The 15,241-nt window shown below is 42.1% G+C and overlaps 1 protein-coding gene across 1 annotated transcript in view; it reads left to right on the forward strand.

Moving 5' to 3' along the window:
* Positions 1 to 15,241, forward strand: part of LOC145394071 (DNA polymerase lambda-like) — a 342,275-nt gene that overhangs the window by 31,095 nt on the left and 295,939 nt on the right. Inside the window, exon 2 of the mRNA XM_080268039.1 lies at positions 222 to 404. Coding sequence (XP_080124165.1) covers positions 222 to 404 — 183 coding nt within the window. The remainder of the gene's footprint in view (positions 1 to 221; positions 405 to 15,241) is intronic.

Raw genomic sequence — 15,241 nt, forward strand, 5'->3', positions numbered from 1 at the left:
TTCTGTGCTTTCGTTATTACACGGTTTCATTATCACACACTACGCACTGTATCAGTTATATGCAGTAACTAAGGGAGCACTGTATATATGATACCTATTTTATCATCTTACTCATCCATTGTCTCTGTGTGACCATACCATATCAATACGTACTCTGTTGCCTTTTGGTCAGTAGGCTTTGAGAAATGTCATTGTTAACTAGTGGTTCCTTATAATTTCAGGATAAGTTTGCCTGTGCACGACCCTCAAGCAGCAGAGCCAAGGACGTCAATGCCCACATAACAGTTGAACTAGACAAGTTGGCCACTACCTACAAGAGCAAAAATGACACATGGCGGGCTCATGGTTACCAGAAGGCCATATCAGCCATCCGCAACTACCCCAAAGAGATCACATCCAGAGAGGTGGCTAATTTATTGTTTGTAGATACATTCATTTCTTTACGGTAAATCCCCAGTAAACTGTATATTACTGCTGATTTGCATTCATGGTGCAAAAGTCTCCATATAAACATATGACTGATATCTAAAAAACTTGCATAGCTATATGAATTGCATAATTTGACACTACTCTTCACTGTAGAACTGAATATTCCCATTTAAATAAATCCCAGATATGAAAATTCGTATATAACTGGCCATTTTGGTAGTGTAGGATTTGTGAAGTCACTGTCATTGCTAAATTTTTTCAGAAACCGCTAGAATGTAGGTAAGTACAAAATCTCCTGAAAATGCCAGAAAAAAGTATCAGATCTGTAGATTATTCCCCAGATTTGTAAGCATCTTCATAAAAGTATTAGATTTCTTGCTGTTTTATTGGCAGTCTCTACAATGCTGATAGATTTGTTGTCACTTGATATTAAAAATTACCACTAACTGGAGATCTAGTAGAAAAAGCGATAAATTGGCAATACTGTACTAGGGCAGTTTGTTTACACAGCATTATTCATAATTGAAAGTGGGGTCCATAAAGGCTGTACTTGTCCCATGCTGAGGTGTAAGATTACCACAGTCGATTTGGGAGTCCACTGCTCCTACAAGGTGCTCCACTCCTAATGTAGGTCAGTTGATATGAGATAGAGCTGCTGGCAGCCCCACCTTAGAGTGGGTTTATGTAGGATAAGGAATTCATCGGGAATCCTTTGCAGAAACAAGTCTAACTTCCTCTAGATTATTTCGCTGCTGCAATTATGTGTGTCCCTAATGTCCCCTGGCAGGCAGTTAACTCATCAATTGTGCCATTAGGATTCAAGGGGGCCTCTGTGGTGTGGGTGAAAAAAAAAAATCCAGAATTCCTATTCTGATATTACAGATTGATAGGAAATACAGTATGATAAAATATATGTTCCTAAATTTTTAAGTCATTTGCTAAAGAGTGTTTGCAACAGACATCTTAAGTTCTAGCGCCATGGCACCAAGCAAACAAATTGACACTGTAGCTAATATTTTTGGGGACTGATTTTTGGGTTAGGAGATGAAAGACGGTATACTATTTTATGAGAAGGTAAATTAGATACCTCCATGTGACTTACAAATGAACAGCTGACCACAATTGGCATCGAAAAAGCTCGGAAAATATGATGTAAGTTGCAGCTGAGCACTGGGAATTTTTTAATGTAACTCACAGTTCTTGGGTTAAATAATTGTGATCCTTCATTGAAAAGACTTGTGACATGGATGGACTTAGCAGACGCTGACTGACTGCTTCGGCCGTTCTTCTGTGGCAGGTGTGCCGAAGGCAGGAATGGTTTTGACCACCAATTTCCCCTGCTGTTGATGTTTTTGAGTTGATTATTAGCCTCTTAAATATTTTCCAACTGTAGATGATACAGTACCTTTCCCTTTGTCTTTGCAGCAAGTAGAGTTGAAGCATCTTTAGCCTGCTTCACTATTCTTGTCACACTGGTAGCCTGAGCTTTCTTGTGAAGTCCTTTTGCACCTGTTCCACCTACTTAATTTCACCAGTTTTGTATGGGGACCACAGCAGACATAAGTATTCTATCTTGGATATTACTGTACCAGGGATTTCCATAGTGGGAACAGGTGTTCAGGTTCCTGGTATGGAAGGTCTGGATGATCCAGCTCATCATGTGATTTCCAGTCCTTGTGATGTTTTCCTTGTGGACCATGGATGAAAAGTCATTACTGACTGGCACTCCTAAGTCTCTTATTGAGTCCCTCTCCTCAGATACTTGCACTCCCTCCAGGTACAGTGTTTTATTATCAGGCCTGCTATCCTCAGCTGCTAATCTGGGGGACTGATTGCTGGTATCATCAGCCATTAACCCTTTAACCGCGGGTGTCATTCCAGAATGACATTGCAAAAACTGGACCAAACAGCGGGTGTCATTCTCGAATGTTTGTGAATATTTTGAATACCCCGCGTTTTTTCCGTGCGCCAATTGTTTCAAGGGAGAGTAGCTATTAAGTTCTTTCACTCCAGCCGACCCCCACCTCCCTCCTCCCCCCCCCTGGGGCCCCACCTCCCACCCCCTGGGCCCCCCACCCCATCCCGGACCAAACACGCATCAGTATCTGTCCAGCTGTGTGAGTGAGAACACTGCTGATGTGGCAGTGAAGTGCAGGCAATTACAGTGCCTTTTACCTGCCTCAGTGAACACAGAGTGGGTGTTTATCGTATGTGCAGTGTTCATATATGTTTATAGTATTATTGTCAGAATGAGGTTGGCATTTGGTAATGGTGTGTGAGCGAAAAATAGTGATTACAACACCGCTGATGTGGCAGTGAAGTGTGGGTAATTACAGTGCCTTTTACCTGCCTCAGTGAACACAGAGTGGGTGTTTATTGTATGTGCAATGTTCATACATGTTTATAGTATTATTATCAGAATGAGGTGGGCATTTTGTAATGGTGTATGAGCGAAGGTAATGGTGTGTGAGCGAAAAATAGTGATTTTAGATCGCTCACTTCTAATGGCACTGCCCATCCAGTGATAGTCAACGAAATCATGAAACCTACATCATTGTAAAGCCGAAGGTTAGTACTTTCTAATGGTACCTTATTTTTCGCTCTAGATTTATTCTGTGCAGAGTTATAAAGGTTTAAAGTTTGTTTACATTTTGGTCGAAGCCCCCGCGGGAGAGGCCAGTCGGGGCAAGACAATGCCCGCAGTTAAAGGGTTAATTACAGGGACCAAACTGTGCCATGTTTACTGGAACTGTGACCTATCTTGACTGACTTCCTGCACAAGTTACCAGTGTTTGCTGAGGTGTAACCCAGCCTAGAAAGTGCCATATCGGGGATTATAAGGTTAACCTGTTTTAAATTATAAGGAAGGAAAGGAGGTGGAGCTGAACCCAAACATTGAGGACTGCCTCACAGAATACTGTAGCCAGTCATAGCAGAATGAGCTGGTGTGGAAATAGATTTAGTCCTGCTGCCAGACAGGTCAATGGAGGAGAAGAAATATAGCTACCTGGGTCTTTCAAGTAATTAGAGGTGGAAAATCATTCACTTCCAGATCCGGCTTCTTAACAAGCCACTTTCTTTATTGAGTGACATAGTGTAAGAAGTATTCCAAGATGTGGTATTGTATAAGTTTAGAATTTGTATTCATGTTAACATGTATATAGCAGCCCAGTAACTTAACTGTTCCCATTTAGTGTGCACTCTGCTAGTAGAAGTGTCTGATTGGTCTTGTTTGAGTTAGTTTGTAGGTTATGCTAGTTATGTTAAGAGCGTCCCACTGTTTAATGTATAAACGAGCCTAATTCTGTGATATTGTGAATAAAGTAAGGTTATTTGTTCAAGTTGTCATTGGCTTTGATTTTAAATCTCTTAGACAGAGATCTTCTTGCATGGTCCATAACAGTTGTCTGCAGATAGTCATCCCTTCCATAAATTATCCGGTCAGATTTGTTTTTATTGAAAATCATTCTGTCCTCAGTGGCCCAGTACTGTCATCATTGGCCCAGTTGTATATTTCACTGAGAGCCTGTAGATTCTCAGCATCTTCATGGGCTTGTATTGCACTGCTGATTCTTGTGTTATCAGTAAATGGTGTTACTCTTGAGTTATGTACCGTCTTATCAGTGTCTTACCGTGAGGAAGAACAGGACAGGCCCAAACATAGCATCATGGGGGATTCCACTCTTGACTGCTGCACTGCTTGACTGCCTCCACTTACTTTTTGTTTTCTGCAGCTAAGGAAGTTGTGCAGCCAGATTTAACATTTCATGGGTCCCAAGGTCTCTTACCTTGTATAGGAGGATCCCTTGGTCTACCTTATCAAATGCTTTTGCTAAGTATAGTTAGAACACATCTACATTCTGTCCATTTCTAGCACTGTTGTCTGTTTATAAATTATTCTTGGTGTTTGAGCAGCTGGAAGAAGCATCTCTTTCCTTTGTGGAACCTATGCTTACCAGGCCGTAGTTTGTTTCTCCCCTTCAAGGGAGGATACTAACTTTTAACCTCAGGATTCTTTCTTGTGTTTTTTATTTGGGGGAGGTCAAAATAACAGGTTTGTAGGCTTGGCCTCATGAGCCTCCTTTGGAAATGGGAGTAATGATTCCATGCTTGAGTTTTTTGAAGGATTTCTCCTGTATCCAGAGATCTAAATAGCATGTGAAGAGGATGTGCTAATTCATTCCTGCAGTCTGAGTAGGACTGCAGGTATGTTGTTTGATCCTGCTAAGGCACTGGGGTACTGTTCACTGAGGGCTAGTTTAACCCATGATATGCGACTGACTCATACTTCTATAAAGGAAGCTGCTCTGATTGCAATACTGTATTACTCTATAGAGGCTTGTGCTCATTTAAAATTCCTGGGCATGGGAGTGATCATCCTCAAGCTTTTAGAGATATGATGTGTGCTAGCTGACTGTATACTATGCTGATGTGTGTGCTGAGTTCTCAGTGCTTGTCTAGCAGCAATGATTGACAGATATCCAATTGTGTCAGTTGATCTTCAGCCTTCAGCCTCCTTTGGGGCAGATTCTGGGAAGTTTAGGCGGCATCTGCAGGTCAAAAGAAGGTTTTAGTATGCTTCCAGTGTCTTGAGTGATGAGGAGAGTGAACAGAATCCAAGAATGAGCCCAAATATGTGAGTGGTCGCAGGAAGTCGCAAATAAAACATGCCTGTCTCACCACATCCATGCCACAACCCAGTGCACCAACCTGTTGCTCTAATGACCATTGCTCCTGCTAATTATTAGTGATATCAGATATACATGACTCTCCCTACGTGCTAAGGGGTCTTTGTATGCAGCATGTGTTAGGAGTGTGATGCTGTGTGGTGGTGAGACCTGGGCAGTGAAGGAGGAGGATATTCGCCAGCTGAGACGTACAGAAATGACAATGATCAGGTGGATGTGCAGTGCGTCCCTGCGTCCAAGGCCTGGAGGGGCTGTGTTTACGATGGAAGAGTTGAGAGGTTGGGTGGGACTGGAGTGTGTTGGTATTGTGATGGGGAAGGGTGGATTGGGATGGTTTGGAGATGTGGAGGGGGTGGGGGATGATAATTGGGTGAGGAAGGTGAGAAGTGTTAATATTGGGGGTGGGGTTATGAGGGGTAGACCGAGAAGGACATGGGACGAGGTCATTAGGTGTGACCTCAGGGTTAAGGGACTGAACAGGGAGGCTGCAATTGATCGTGCAGTGTGGAGAGCTGCCATTAGGTGACCAAGGCCAACACATGCAAGCATGTTGGAGCTTTTAAAAATGAAAACGAAAATGAATAAATGGAAACGAAGAAATAGTGAAAAGTGAAATTTGTAAATGATAAATAGTAACTTGGTGACTAAATGTAATAGTGGAAGTGCCTACATAATAAGTGAAGTAACTTTATAAATTAAGTGGAAGCAAAGAAGTAATGATAAGTGAAATAAATGAAGTAACTACTGTAGATAATAATAGTAAATAGAAACAAAGAAATAATGATAATTGAAATAAATGAAGCAAGTAGAGAAAATCATCATCATCATCATTGTTTCGTGTTTTGGTGTATGATGTCGGTTGCCATGAAGAGATACTGGCGAGGCAGGGTAGACAAACAAGAGGTGAGTGGAGTGAGACAGCGGTGTTCTCTAGCTTTCGAATCTGACCCTCAACACAAACAGCTGAGCATTGTTGGTAGCGCTCCAAGCACGGCTAATTCAAAATACTAACATCTTCCTCCATTTGTAAAAGAAACATAATCAGTCCTGACATGCAAAGCACGTAACACCTTACCCCTTTAATAAATAAAGCTTAATCAATCATGATATGATTAGGTATTCACAAGACAGTTGGACATGACACATCAAGTGTCGGGTGCTGCATTCCGTTTACATTCCTTTAAAATAAAGTACTGTATAGAACCCTATAGTTCCTTACAGACCACACATATAAAAAAAAGATGATTAATTATTATTTCCTTGAAGGGCAAGATTAAGCACAATGCAAAATGGTACACTGTACATTATTCCTACAAGTCCAGTCTCCTTGGTGCTTTGACTGTCCTACCTGACCAGGTTACATAGTCACTTACTACAGGAGATCCGACACAGTCCCCACAGCTCACAGTCTCAGGTTCTAAGGATGCATCACCTGCCAGTGTTGTCTTATCATCATTGGGCCGACTCTTGTGTGTTCTGGCTGGTGTAGATGGTCGCAGCTGTTGACGGTTTCTCCTGTATGTACTTCCATCCTTCGTTATTACTTCATAAGCTCGGGGACTAAGTCGCTTCTCTACAGTGGCTTCCTTCCACTCCTTTTTTGGATCGTCTCTTGGTTGTACTCGCACAGTATCTCCAACGGACAAGGGTTTGAGGCTTCTTCTGTGCATGTAGTGTTCTGCAGTGCTGGCTCTTTTCTTCTCCATGCATTCTCATTCTCCAGCAGTGATATTTGGCTGCAAGCGAGCATTAATATCAGGGATCAATGTCTTGATGCGACGCCCCATTAGCCGCTGAGCAGGACTGGTTGCCATACCTTCTTGAGGGGTATTGCACATGTTCAGCAATCCAAGGTAGGGGTCTTCTTTGGACCGATGGCACTTCTTCATCATGAGCTTGACAGATTTTACAAGTGGCTTCGGCTGCACCATTGGACTTGGGGTTTCCAGGACTAGAAGTTTCATGGCAAATTTTCCACTTATTTGCAAATGACTGAAACTGATGAGAGAACTGTGGGCCATTATCACTGATCACAACATCAGGTATGCCATGTCGAGCAAAGTGGTGCTTAAGTTTTGTGATGATGGCTTCTGAAGTTGTCTCTGGAAGGTAGTCCACTTCAGTGAATTGACTAAAGTAATCAACAGTTACAAGATAGTTTCGGTTTTGGATGGTGAACAAGTCAGTTCCCACTTTTTCCCAGGGACGTTCTGGAAGTTCATGTTGATACAGGGGCTCATGGGATTGCTTAAGTGAATAGGAGGAACAGATGTCACAGGACTCCACAAACTGACGAATTTCCGAAAACATCCTAGGCCAGTAGATTAACTTCCTTGCACGTCGCAGGCAGGAGTTTATACCCGAGTGGCCAGCGTGCACCTTCTCCATCATCTCATATCACATAGAGCTAGGGATTACCACTCTCTCTCCTCTAAGAATAACACCATCTTGTACAGACATCTCTTCTCGAAAACTGTAATATGAGGCTAGGCAGTCTGGAAGGTGACCTTTCTCATCAGGCCACCCTTGAATGATGACATCCTTGAGCAGTCTTAACGTTGGGTCCTTTTCTGTGGCATGCCGTATTTCTTGAACACAAAATTCCCTGAACTGGGAGTAGACTAGACTGTTAACTTAGAAAGAGTCATCTCCTGTGTCCGGCGGGGGAGCACGTGAAAGAGCATCAGCAATGGGGATTTCTTTGCCAGGACGGTAAATTATTGATACTGGTAGTCTTGAGCGCGAAGGAGCATCGCCTGGAGTCGTCGTGGGGCACGAGATAGTGGCTTGTTTGCTATGGTCACAAGAGGTTTGTGATCTGTGAGGACCCTGACTGATCTCCCATATGTGTAGTGATGAAATTTCTCTAATCCATATACAACGGCTAACAATTCTTTTTCAATTTGAGCATAATTTCTTTCAGAGTTAGATAAGGAGCGACTGGCAAAGGCAGCAGGCTTCCCATTTTGCATCATCATCATCATCATCATCATCATCTGGACCTCCTTTCCCATCCTAGGGCAGGGTGAGGAGTAGCAGTGTCTAGACAGCCCAAATTTGCCCAATCCAGTGGGCCGTGCTTCCATTCACTCATCATTCAAGCACCCAGAATCCTGGTTCTTTCTGATACACCGAAAACATGCACCAAGTTATATAGCTTCACATAAATGTATCCGATTGAGTCAGTCCAGACGCTGCCACGTTAAAAAGGGGTGCCAAATCCCTGATCATGCATTTCTCCTCACAACATTCATCCAGCCATCTCTATCTCTTGTCTGTAGAGAAAATAAGTGTAGATATAATAATAAAATAATAAGTAGAAACATAAAGAATTGTGGAAGTGACTAGAAAATAAATGAAATACCATAATAAACCTCCTCTCCATCCCCACTTCACCACCATCCTCCATGTTTCACTACCTTCTTCCTCTCTCTGCTCTGGTGATGCACCATCCTCCTTCAACTGTTGAACTCCACAGTGTAAAAACCAACATGAGCTAAGGCCTGAAATTTTCCATACTAACCAATATTGATGTCCTCTTTCGGATGGCGAGAGGAAAATGTGATATGTAAACTCTGAAAAAACTATGCATCTTTGTGCACAGGAGGAGATGGTTAAAAAAAATATATATATATATATATATATATATATATATATATATATATATATATATATATATATATATATATATATATATATATATTTTTGTGCACAGGAGATGGTTGAAAAAAAAAAAAAAAGCTTTATTTTTGTGCACAGGAGGAGGTGGCTGAAATACCTTAGCCACATACAAAAGATTAATGTCATCCTGGGTGAAGTTTATATCTTTAAGTTCTTCATCTTCCTCATTTTGTTTCTTGAAGAAGCTTTTGGGATAAGTCCTTCTCCATACTAAACAGTATTGATGTCCTCTTTCAGATAGCAAGAGGAAAACATGATTTATAAACTCTGAAGAAAACTGTGCATTTTTTGTGGACAGGAGAAGGTGGTTGGAAAAAAAGTATGCCCATTTTTTTTTTTTTTTTTTTTTTTTCTCTCATAGGAAGAAGTGACTGAAATCCCTTAGCCACATACAATGGGTTAATGCTATCTTGGTTAAAGTTTATATTTTTAAGTTCTTCATCTTTCTCTTTTGTTCCTTGAAAAAGTTTTTGGGAAAAGTTGTAGTCTTTCCCCTCTTGGGGTTTCTGAAAACTGGGTTGTAATGGTGTATGAGTGTCTCTGCAGTGTCCCTAGTGCCTTGTATTGGAGTGCCATTTTCATTCTCCAGAGGTCCAGGGCCTGGATGCACAAATGGCCTTAAGACTACACACAGCCTTAAGTCAGGTGGTTTAAGGCCATAGGTCACTAAAGCCCGTGCATGAAGCACCTACAGGAGGATAAGCCTTGGTAAGGCTGCCTCTGCTGCTGAGGCTGGGTCGGAGCAGTCTTATCGTATTGTGACCCGTAAATAAAGTGCAGTAACTCCAATTTTATATTCTCTGCAGCTCAAACCAGACCAAACTTCTCATTGTTTATCTTGGTATGAAGTTGGTGGTTGCCCATGAACTAGATCTTGCTTTGTGAAGGGAGTGGAGGTTTTAGGGATCCACTGAACCCCCTTAACATAAATGGTGAATGTGCATTGAGACAATATTGCCTCCCCAGGAGTGAATTCCTTCGTTTAACCCCTTCGCCACAATGATGCTTATACGTCGTCATAACCCTCCAGTGCGCACACACTACGACGCCTCTGTGTTGTCATATATCAGTGCCACCTAGGGAGACAGCAGAGGGTTTAGTTTATTGTGCTAGGGCCTTATATATTGGCTTGTATATGTTCTATTCTATTCTATTCTATTGCCAGACGCCTCAGTCCCGTTTGGGGTGGCCACAAACAAATCGCCTCCAAGTCGCCCTGTCCCCCGCCATTTCACTCCCCTGCTCCCAACTCACACCCCCCTCTCTCACATACCTCTCCACCCCATCCCTCCATCTCATCCTCGGCCTCCCCCTCCCTCTTTCCCCCTCCACCTCACTCACATACACTCTCTTCGTCAGTCTTTCACCCTCCATCCTCTCCACATGGCCAAACCACCTCAGTATGTTCCTCATAATGCTTCCTATCACATCCACATCAACACCACAACGCTCCTTTATATCCTCATTCGTCAGCCTGTCTCTCCATGTGACTCCACAGGCTCCTCTTAAATAACTCATTTCCACTGCTCTCACTCTTGACTTGTGTCCTTCCAACAATGTCCAAGCTTCACTTCCGTACGTTAGAGTTGGTATCACAATACTGTCATGTAGTAACTTTTTCACTTCCATGCTCACTTCCCTGTTTCTTATCACTGCTTTCAAAGAACCAGCAACCTTTCTTCCCTGCTGTACCCTTTCAAGCACTTCACCCTCCAAACCTCCATCCTTACTCATCACACTACCCAAGTACTTAAACGTACTCACATTTTCCAATTCCTCACCATCCAACCTCGCTGTACATTCACTGACTTCACCTCTTTCAAAGACCATCACTTTACTCTTCCCTACATTCACCTTTAGATTCCGTTTCTTACACACTCTCCCAAACTCATCCACCAAGCCTTGCAGCTCCCCTTCGTCTTCACTCAACAACACAGTATCATCTGCAAACAACAGTACAGGGAGTTTCCAAAGTCGTCATAACCCTCCAGTGCGCACACACTACGACGCCTCTGTGTTGTCATATATCAGTGCCACCTAGGGAGACAGCAGAGGGTTTAGTTTATTGTGCTAGGGCCTTATATATTGGCTTGTATATGTTACTGAGGATAAAGTAAGCTCCACCCACTTTTTTTTCAGCCAATCCCAATATATGTGGGAGGGCATGTGATGGATGGCATGTTGGACAGTAATTCTGCATCCTGCCAGGATCAGTCTTGGCTGTGTGTCATAGGAGAGTGTATGTTGCTCCCTGCAGAGTGAGTTATGACCGAATCACAGCGTATTCTTGAGGAATCTCGCAATTCATCGAGTCTTGATCAGCCGTCGGCTCAAGACTCAGATATCAATGACTCATCGAGTGAAGAACTTGAGAGTGATGAATTTGATGGTGTTCATGAAAAAGAAATCGAAGGTGCCTGGCAGTTGATAAATGACATTTTTGCTGACACACGTCCCAACCACCTGCCTGAATTTACAACTGAGTTTTTCGGGCTGAACCCAGCGATCAGTGAATCTGAAATTGTGTCGCCTTTGGACTCTTTCAAGCTATTTTTTGATGCAGATGTGGTGAAGCAAATATGTGAGTGGACAAATCAGAAGGCAAATAAATTTTTCGGTGAACATCCAAAAAAAAGGGTAAACAGCATCCTTTGGCGCTGAGTTTCAGGAAGTGATACGTACGCTTTTATCAGCCTTTTGTTTCCGTGGGAATAACGAAATTGCCCCGCATTTACATGTACTGGAGCAGAAGTATGTTGTACACTATCGTTAGTGGCATAGCCAGGATATGCCACAGCCTTGGCCAAGCAGGGGTGAGAAGGCCAAGATAATGTAGGCATAGATTTGAGTTCAGAGGAAACATTTCTAATAGGTAAGTACATTGAATTAATTCGTATATATATATAATCTTTCACTGCACTGTAATTTTTATGATAAACCTACTCAAAAATATTTTTCGATTATATTTTTTTATTTCAAGCACAACCAGTGACAGATTCAGTTGTACAGTCATAGGCGTATACTTACGTACACGTACATACACAAATGTACAAAACACCATAGCCATTTTCACAAGACAGCAGCTTTTCCCTGGAAAAGTAGTGTGGGGGAACAAGGGGGGGAGGGGGAAGCCTCGCACACAGTAAAATGCGAGATCAGTCACCCTCGTGGCGAAGGGGTTAACAGAACTTAAGCCTCATATTGGGAGTGTTACATGACACTCCCATGCCATTCCTGACCACACACCAAGCTTTCCCAGCCCAGAGGTTCTACACTAGTGGGAATTTTCAGAGTGCTGTTGGAGATACAGTACCTGTGGTATTCATCAGTCAAGTGTACCCTGAGTGGTATCACATCTGACAGATGCTTTATGCAGAAAAGGACTCAGAAAAATTAAGATGCCCAGTGGTTTATAGAGGAGGACAGAGACTAGAGGGTTTTCACAGAATAAACAATTTTCCTTAAGTGCTTGGGTCCCCTTGGGGAGGGAGGGAAAGAATACAGGGTGTCCCTAAAAAAGGTTTATTTTTTGTTTTTCCATAGCGCAAAAGATATCAAACATAGAGCTGTGAAATATTGACTACAAATAAACAACACATTAAAGTTTTATTGAAGTTAGAATTATGTCAATATCATGATTATTATTGGAGCTGCGCAGCGCTAATGACATGCTCAGTATGAGTGCCACGGCGGACAAGTCATTCCCTTATTCTCACAGCAAAGTTCTGGACTACTGCCTTGCATGTCAGCAGAAATGGTCCTCACGAACACCTCGATCTCATTATTGAGCTCTCGGATTGAGCCAGGGTTGTTCTGGTACACAAAGTCCAACATATTGAGATCAGGTGAATGTAGAACCCGGATGTGAGGAGTTGTCAGGGAAGTGATCCTGTCCCTAAACTTCTCAGATAGAAGATTTCTAGTCTCAGTTGCTGTGTGGGGGTGTTGCCCCATTCTGCTGAAATACTGCATGTTCGAGGTCAAGCAATGATGACGAAGGCATGCACAAAATTTCCTTATGACATCATGATAGTTCGCTTGATTAACCATCATTGCTTTCTCATTGTCATCCTCGAACCAGAAGGGTCTTATGATCCCTTTAGTGCTTAGTGCACACCAGGCAGTGCACTTCTTGCTATGGAGTGGCCATGTGGCTACAAAATCAGGAGGCTGTGTCCCCCAACAATGAAAGTTCTGGCTGTTCACTATGCCATCCTAATGAAATGTGTCTCATCTGAGAACCAAATGTTTTTAACCCATTCTATGTCCTCTTCCAGCATTTGGTTAAACCATTCACACATTTGGACACACAGGGCCTTGGCATTATCAGTCAGAGTCTGCTTTATTTGAATTTTTTACGGGTATGACTTGAGGTCCTGTTGCAAAATTCTTTGGACAGAAGATTTTGATGTACCAAGTTCTTGCAAACGCCCACAGAATGATTTCTTTGGACTTCATGATGCTGACTCACGGACTGACTCGATGCTTGCTTCAGTACAACCAGATTTCTTTCTTCCAGAATTTCCGTGATGTCTGTTCTGGCAGGTTCCATGACTTTCAGATTTCTGGACAGTTTTCTTGATTGCTGGTATAGATGGGGCATCTCTAACACCAAAGTGTTTTCGGTATTCTCTCTGGGTATGTTTTAATGATTTAGTGTGTAGGTAAAGTTTCACAATTTTTGTTTGCTGCTCGACTGAGAGTGTCATGGTTGAGCTAGGATGATGAAACTTTCAGGAAAGAAACTCCCACATGTCTAGAACACAACCTGGAAAAAAAAAAAAAAAGTTGTTTAGTGAAATACAGCATAAGTTAACCTTTTAGTGGGACACCCTGTACTTCCCCAGTATCTCTGCTTGTAAGAGGAAACTAAAAGGGGCCGTTTTGTCTCCAGTTTTTCTCTCCAGACTGTCCTTTTCTGTCTTCTCTCCTACTCCTTTTCTTGATATATGCATGTTTCTTCTGGCCTTTATTTTCCCTCTGCTCGTACATGGCTATGTAGCCACATTAGGGTGGTGATAATTCTCCATTATTCCTTCCTTCCAGAAGTGCTTGGAGCGGTGGATTGAACCCTCTTACCAATTAAGACCCCAGATCAGAAAGAACATGTATTTTTCAATTACAGTATTGCAAAGGGTTCCATTCACTTAATGTGCAAGTTGTTTGGACAGCAACAAAATGATAATGAACTGTAATGACAGATATCCTGGCAGCACTCACACTTCCTATATCTGGTTGAATTCTAACCTCCCTTAGAGATCTGAACCAAAGTGTCTGTGTTGATAGTTTTCAGCTGGGTAACTGTGGTAACTTTGTGTAAAGTTAGGCAGTGGGGTAAAATTAGAGTTTCAGCCAAAAACAGAATTACAAGATTTTGATCAATTTTTTTGGTATTTTAGACAATTCTAAGACACTTTTGTTCTATGGCATTTTCATTGCAAATTATTTTGATATTACTTTTGAAGATAATCAAACCTAACCTAATGTAACTTTGAACAGTAATTTAAAAATAATTTGCAGCAAAGGTGCCATAGAAGAAAAATGTTTTAGAATTGTCTAAAATACTGAAAAAATGGATCAGAATCTCATAATTCTGTGATTTGCAGAAACTATAATAATACTGGCAGGGGTCAGGTAAAACATGCCAAAAACAGTGGTAAGTTCCCATACATATTGATATTTTGTTTCTTTAATCCTAAACCCTCTTATCTTACTAATGTTTTAAAGGTTGTGCAGGTGTAAAGCTCTTCATTACTAATATTGGGATGTCTTTTCTTTGTGTCCGACATTGTTTTCAATTAATTGCCGATGCTTCACTTGCTTATCCTTGACTGCCATGCAAACACTCACTCAGTGTTGATTCAAAACTAATATTGGGTGAATACCATCTAATTCTTGACTGCCGTGCAAACACTCAATGTTGATTCAAAACCAATACTGGGTGAATACCATCTGATCTGATCTCACCCCCAGCTGATTCATAAAGCTCTGTGACTGGCCCATTGTTTCTGTGTTCTGTCATCTGGTCGACAAGGTCTCAGCTGAATCACGAGATTCCCTCCAAACATTCCCTACAGTCAAGGCCAGCCTTTGCTAAGGCCCATGCACTAAACTTAAGTCAGCCTTAAGACATGGCAATAGGTTGTTGTGCATGGGCCTTAGAGGCAGCCGTAGGGCTGCCTTTAACATTTCGTATAAGGCCAGCCTTAAGGCTGCCTGCTGATGGAGTTTTGTGAATACCGGCCTAGTTCTGGATTTTATCTTTTTCTTCCTAGCATATGCATAGAAATACGTGGGATTGTTGTTTATTGCAGACAATGAAAGGGTTTCTTTGTGTTCACTGTTTACCTTATGAATTCTTATCCCCTTAACCGCGGGGCGTCACTTTCGTGACACTCGGGAGCAAGGGATCATACTGCAGGGCTTCATATTTGTGATTCTGT

Source organism: Coenobita brevimanus, chromosome 26 (genome assembly GCF_032717465.1).
Source record: "Coenobita brevimanus isolate Jiangsu-jjx chromosome 26, ASM3271746v2, whole genome shotgun sequence".
In the NCBI taxonomy this organism is placed as follows: Eukaryota; Metazoa; Arthropoda; class Malacostraca; order Decapoda; family Coenobitidae; genus Coenobita; species Coenobita brevimanus.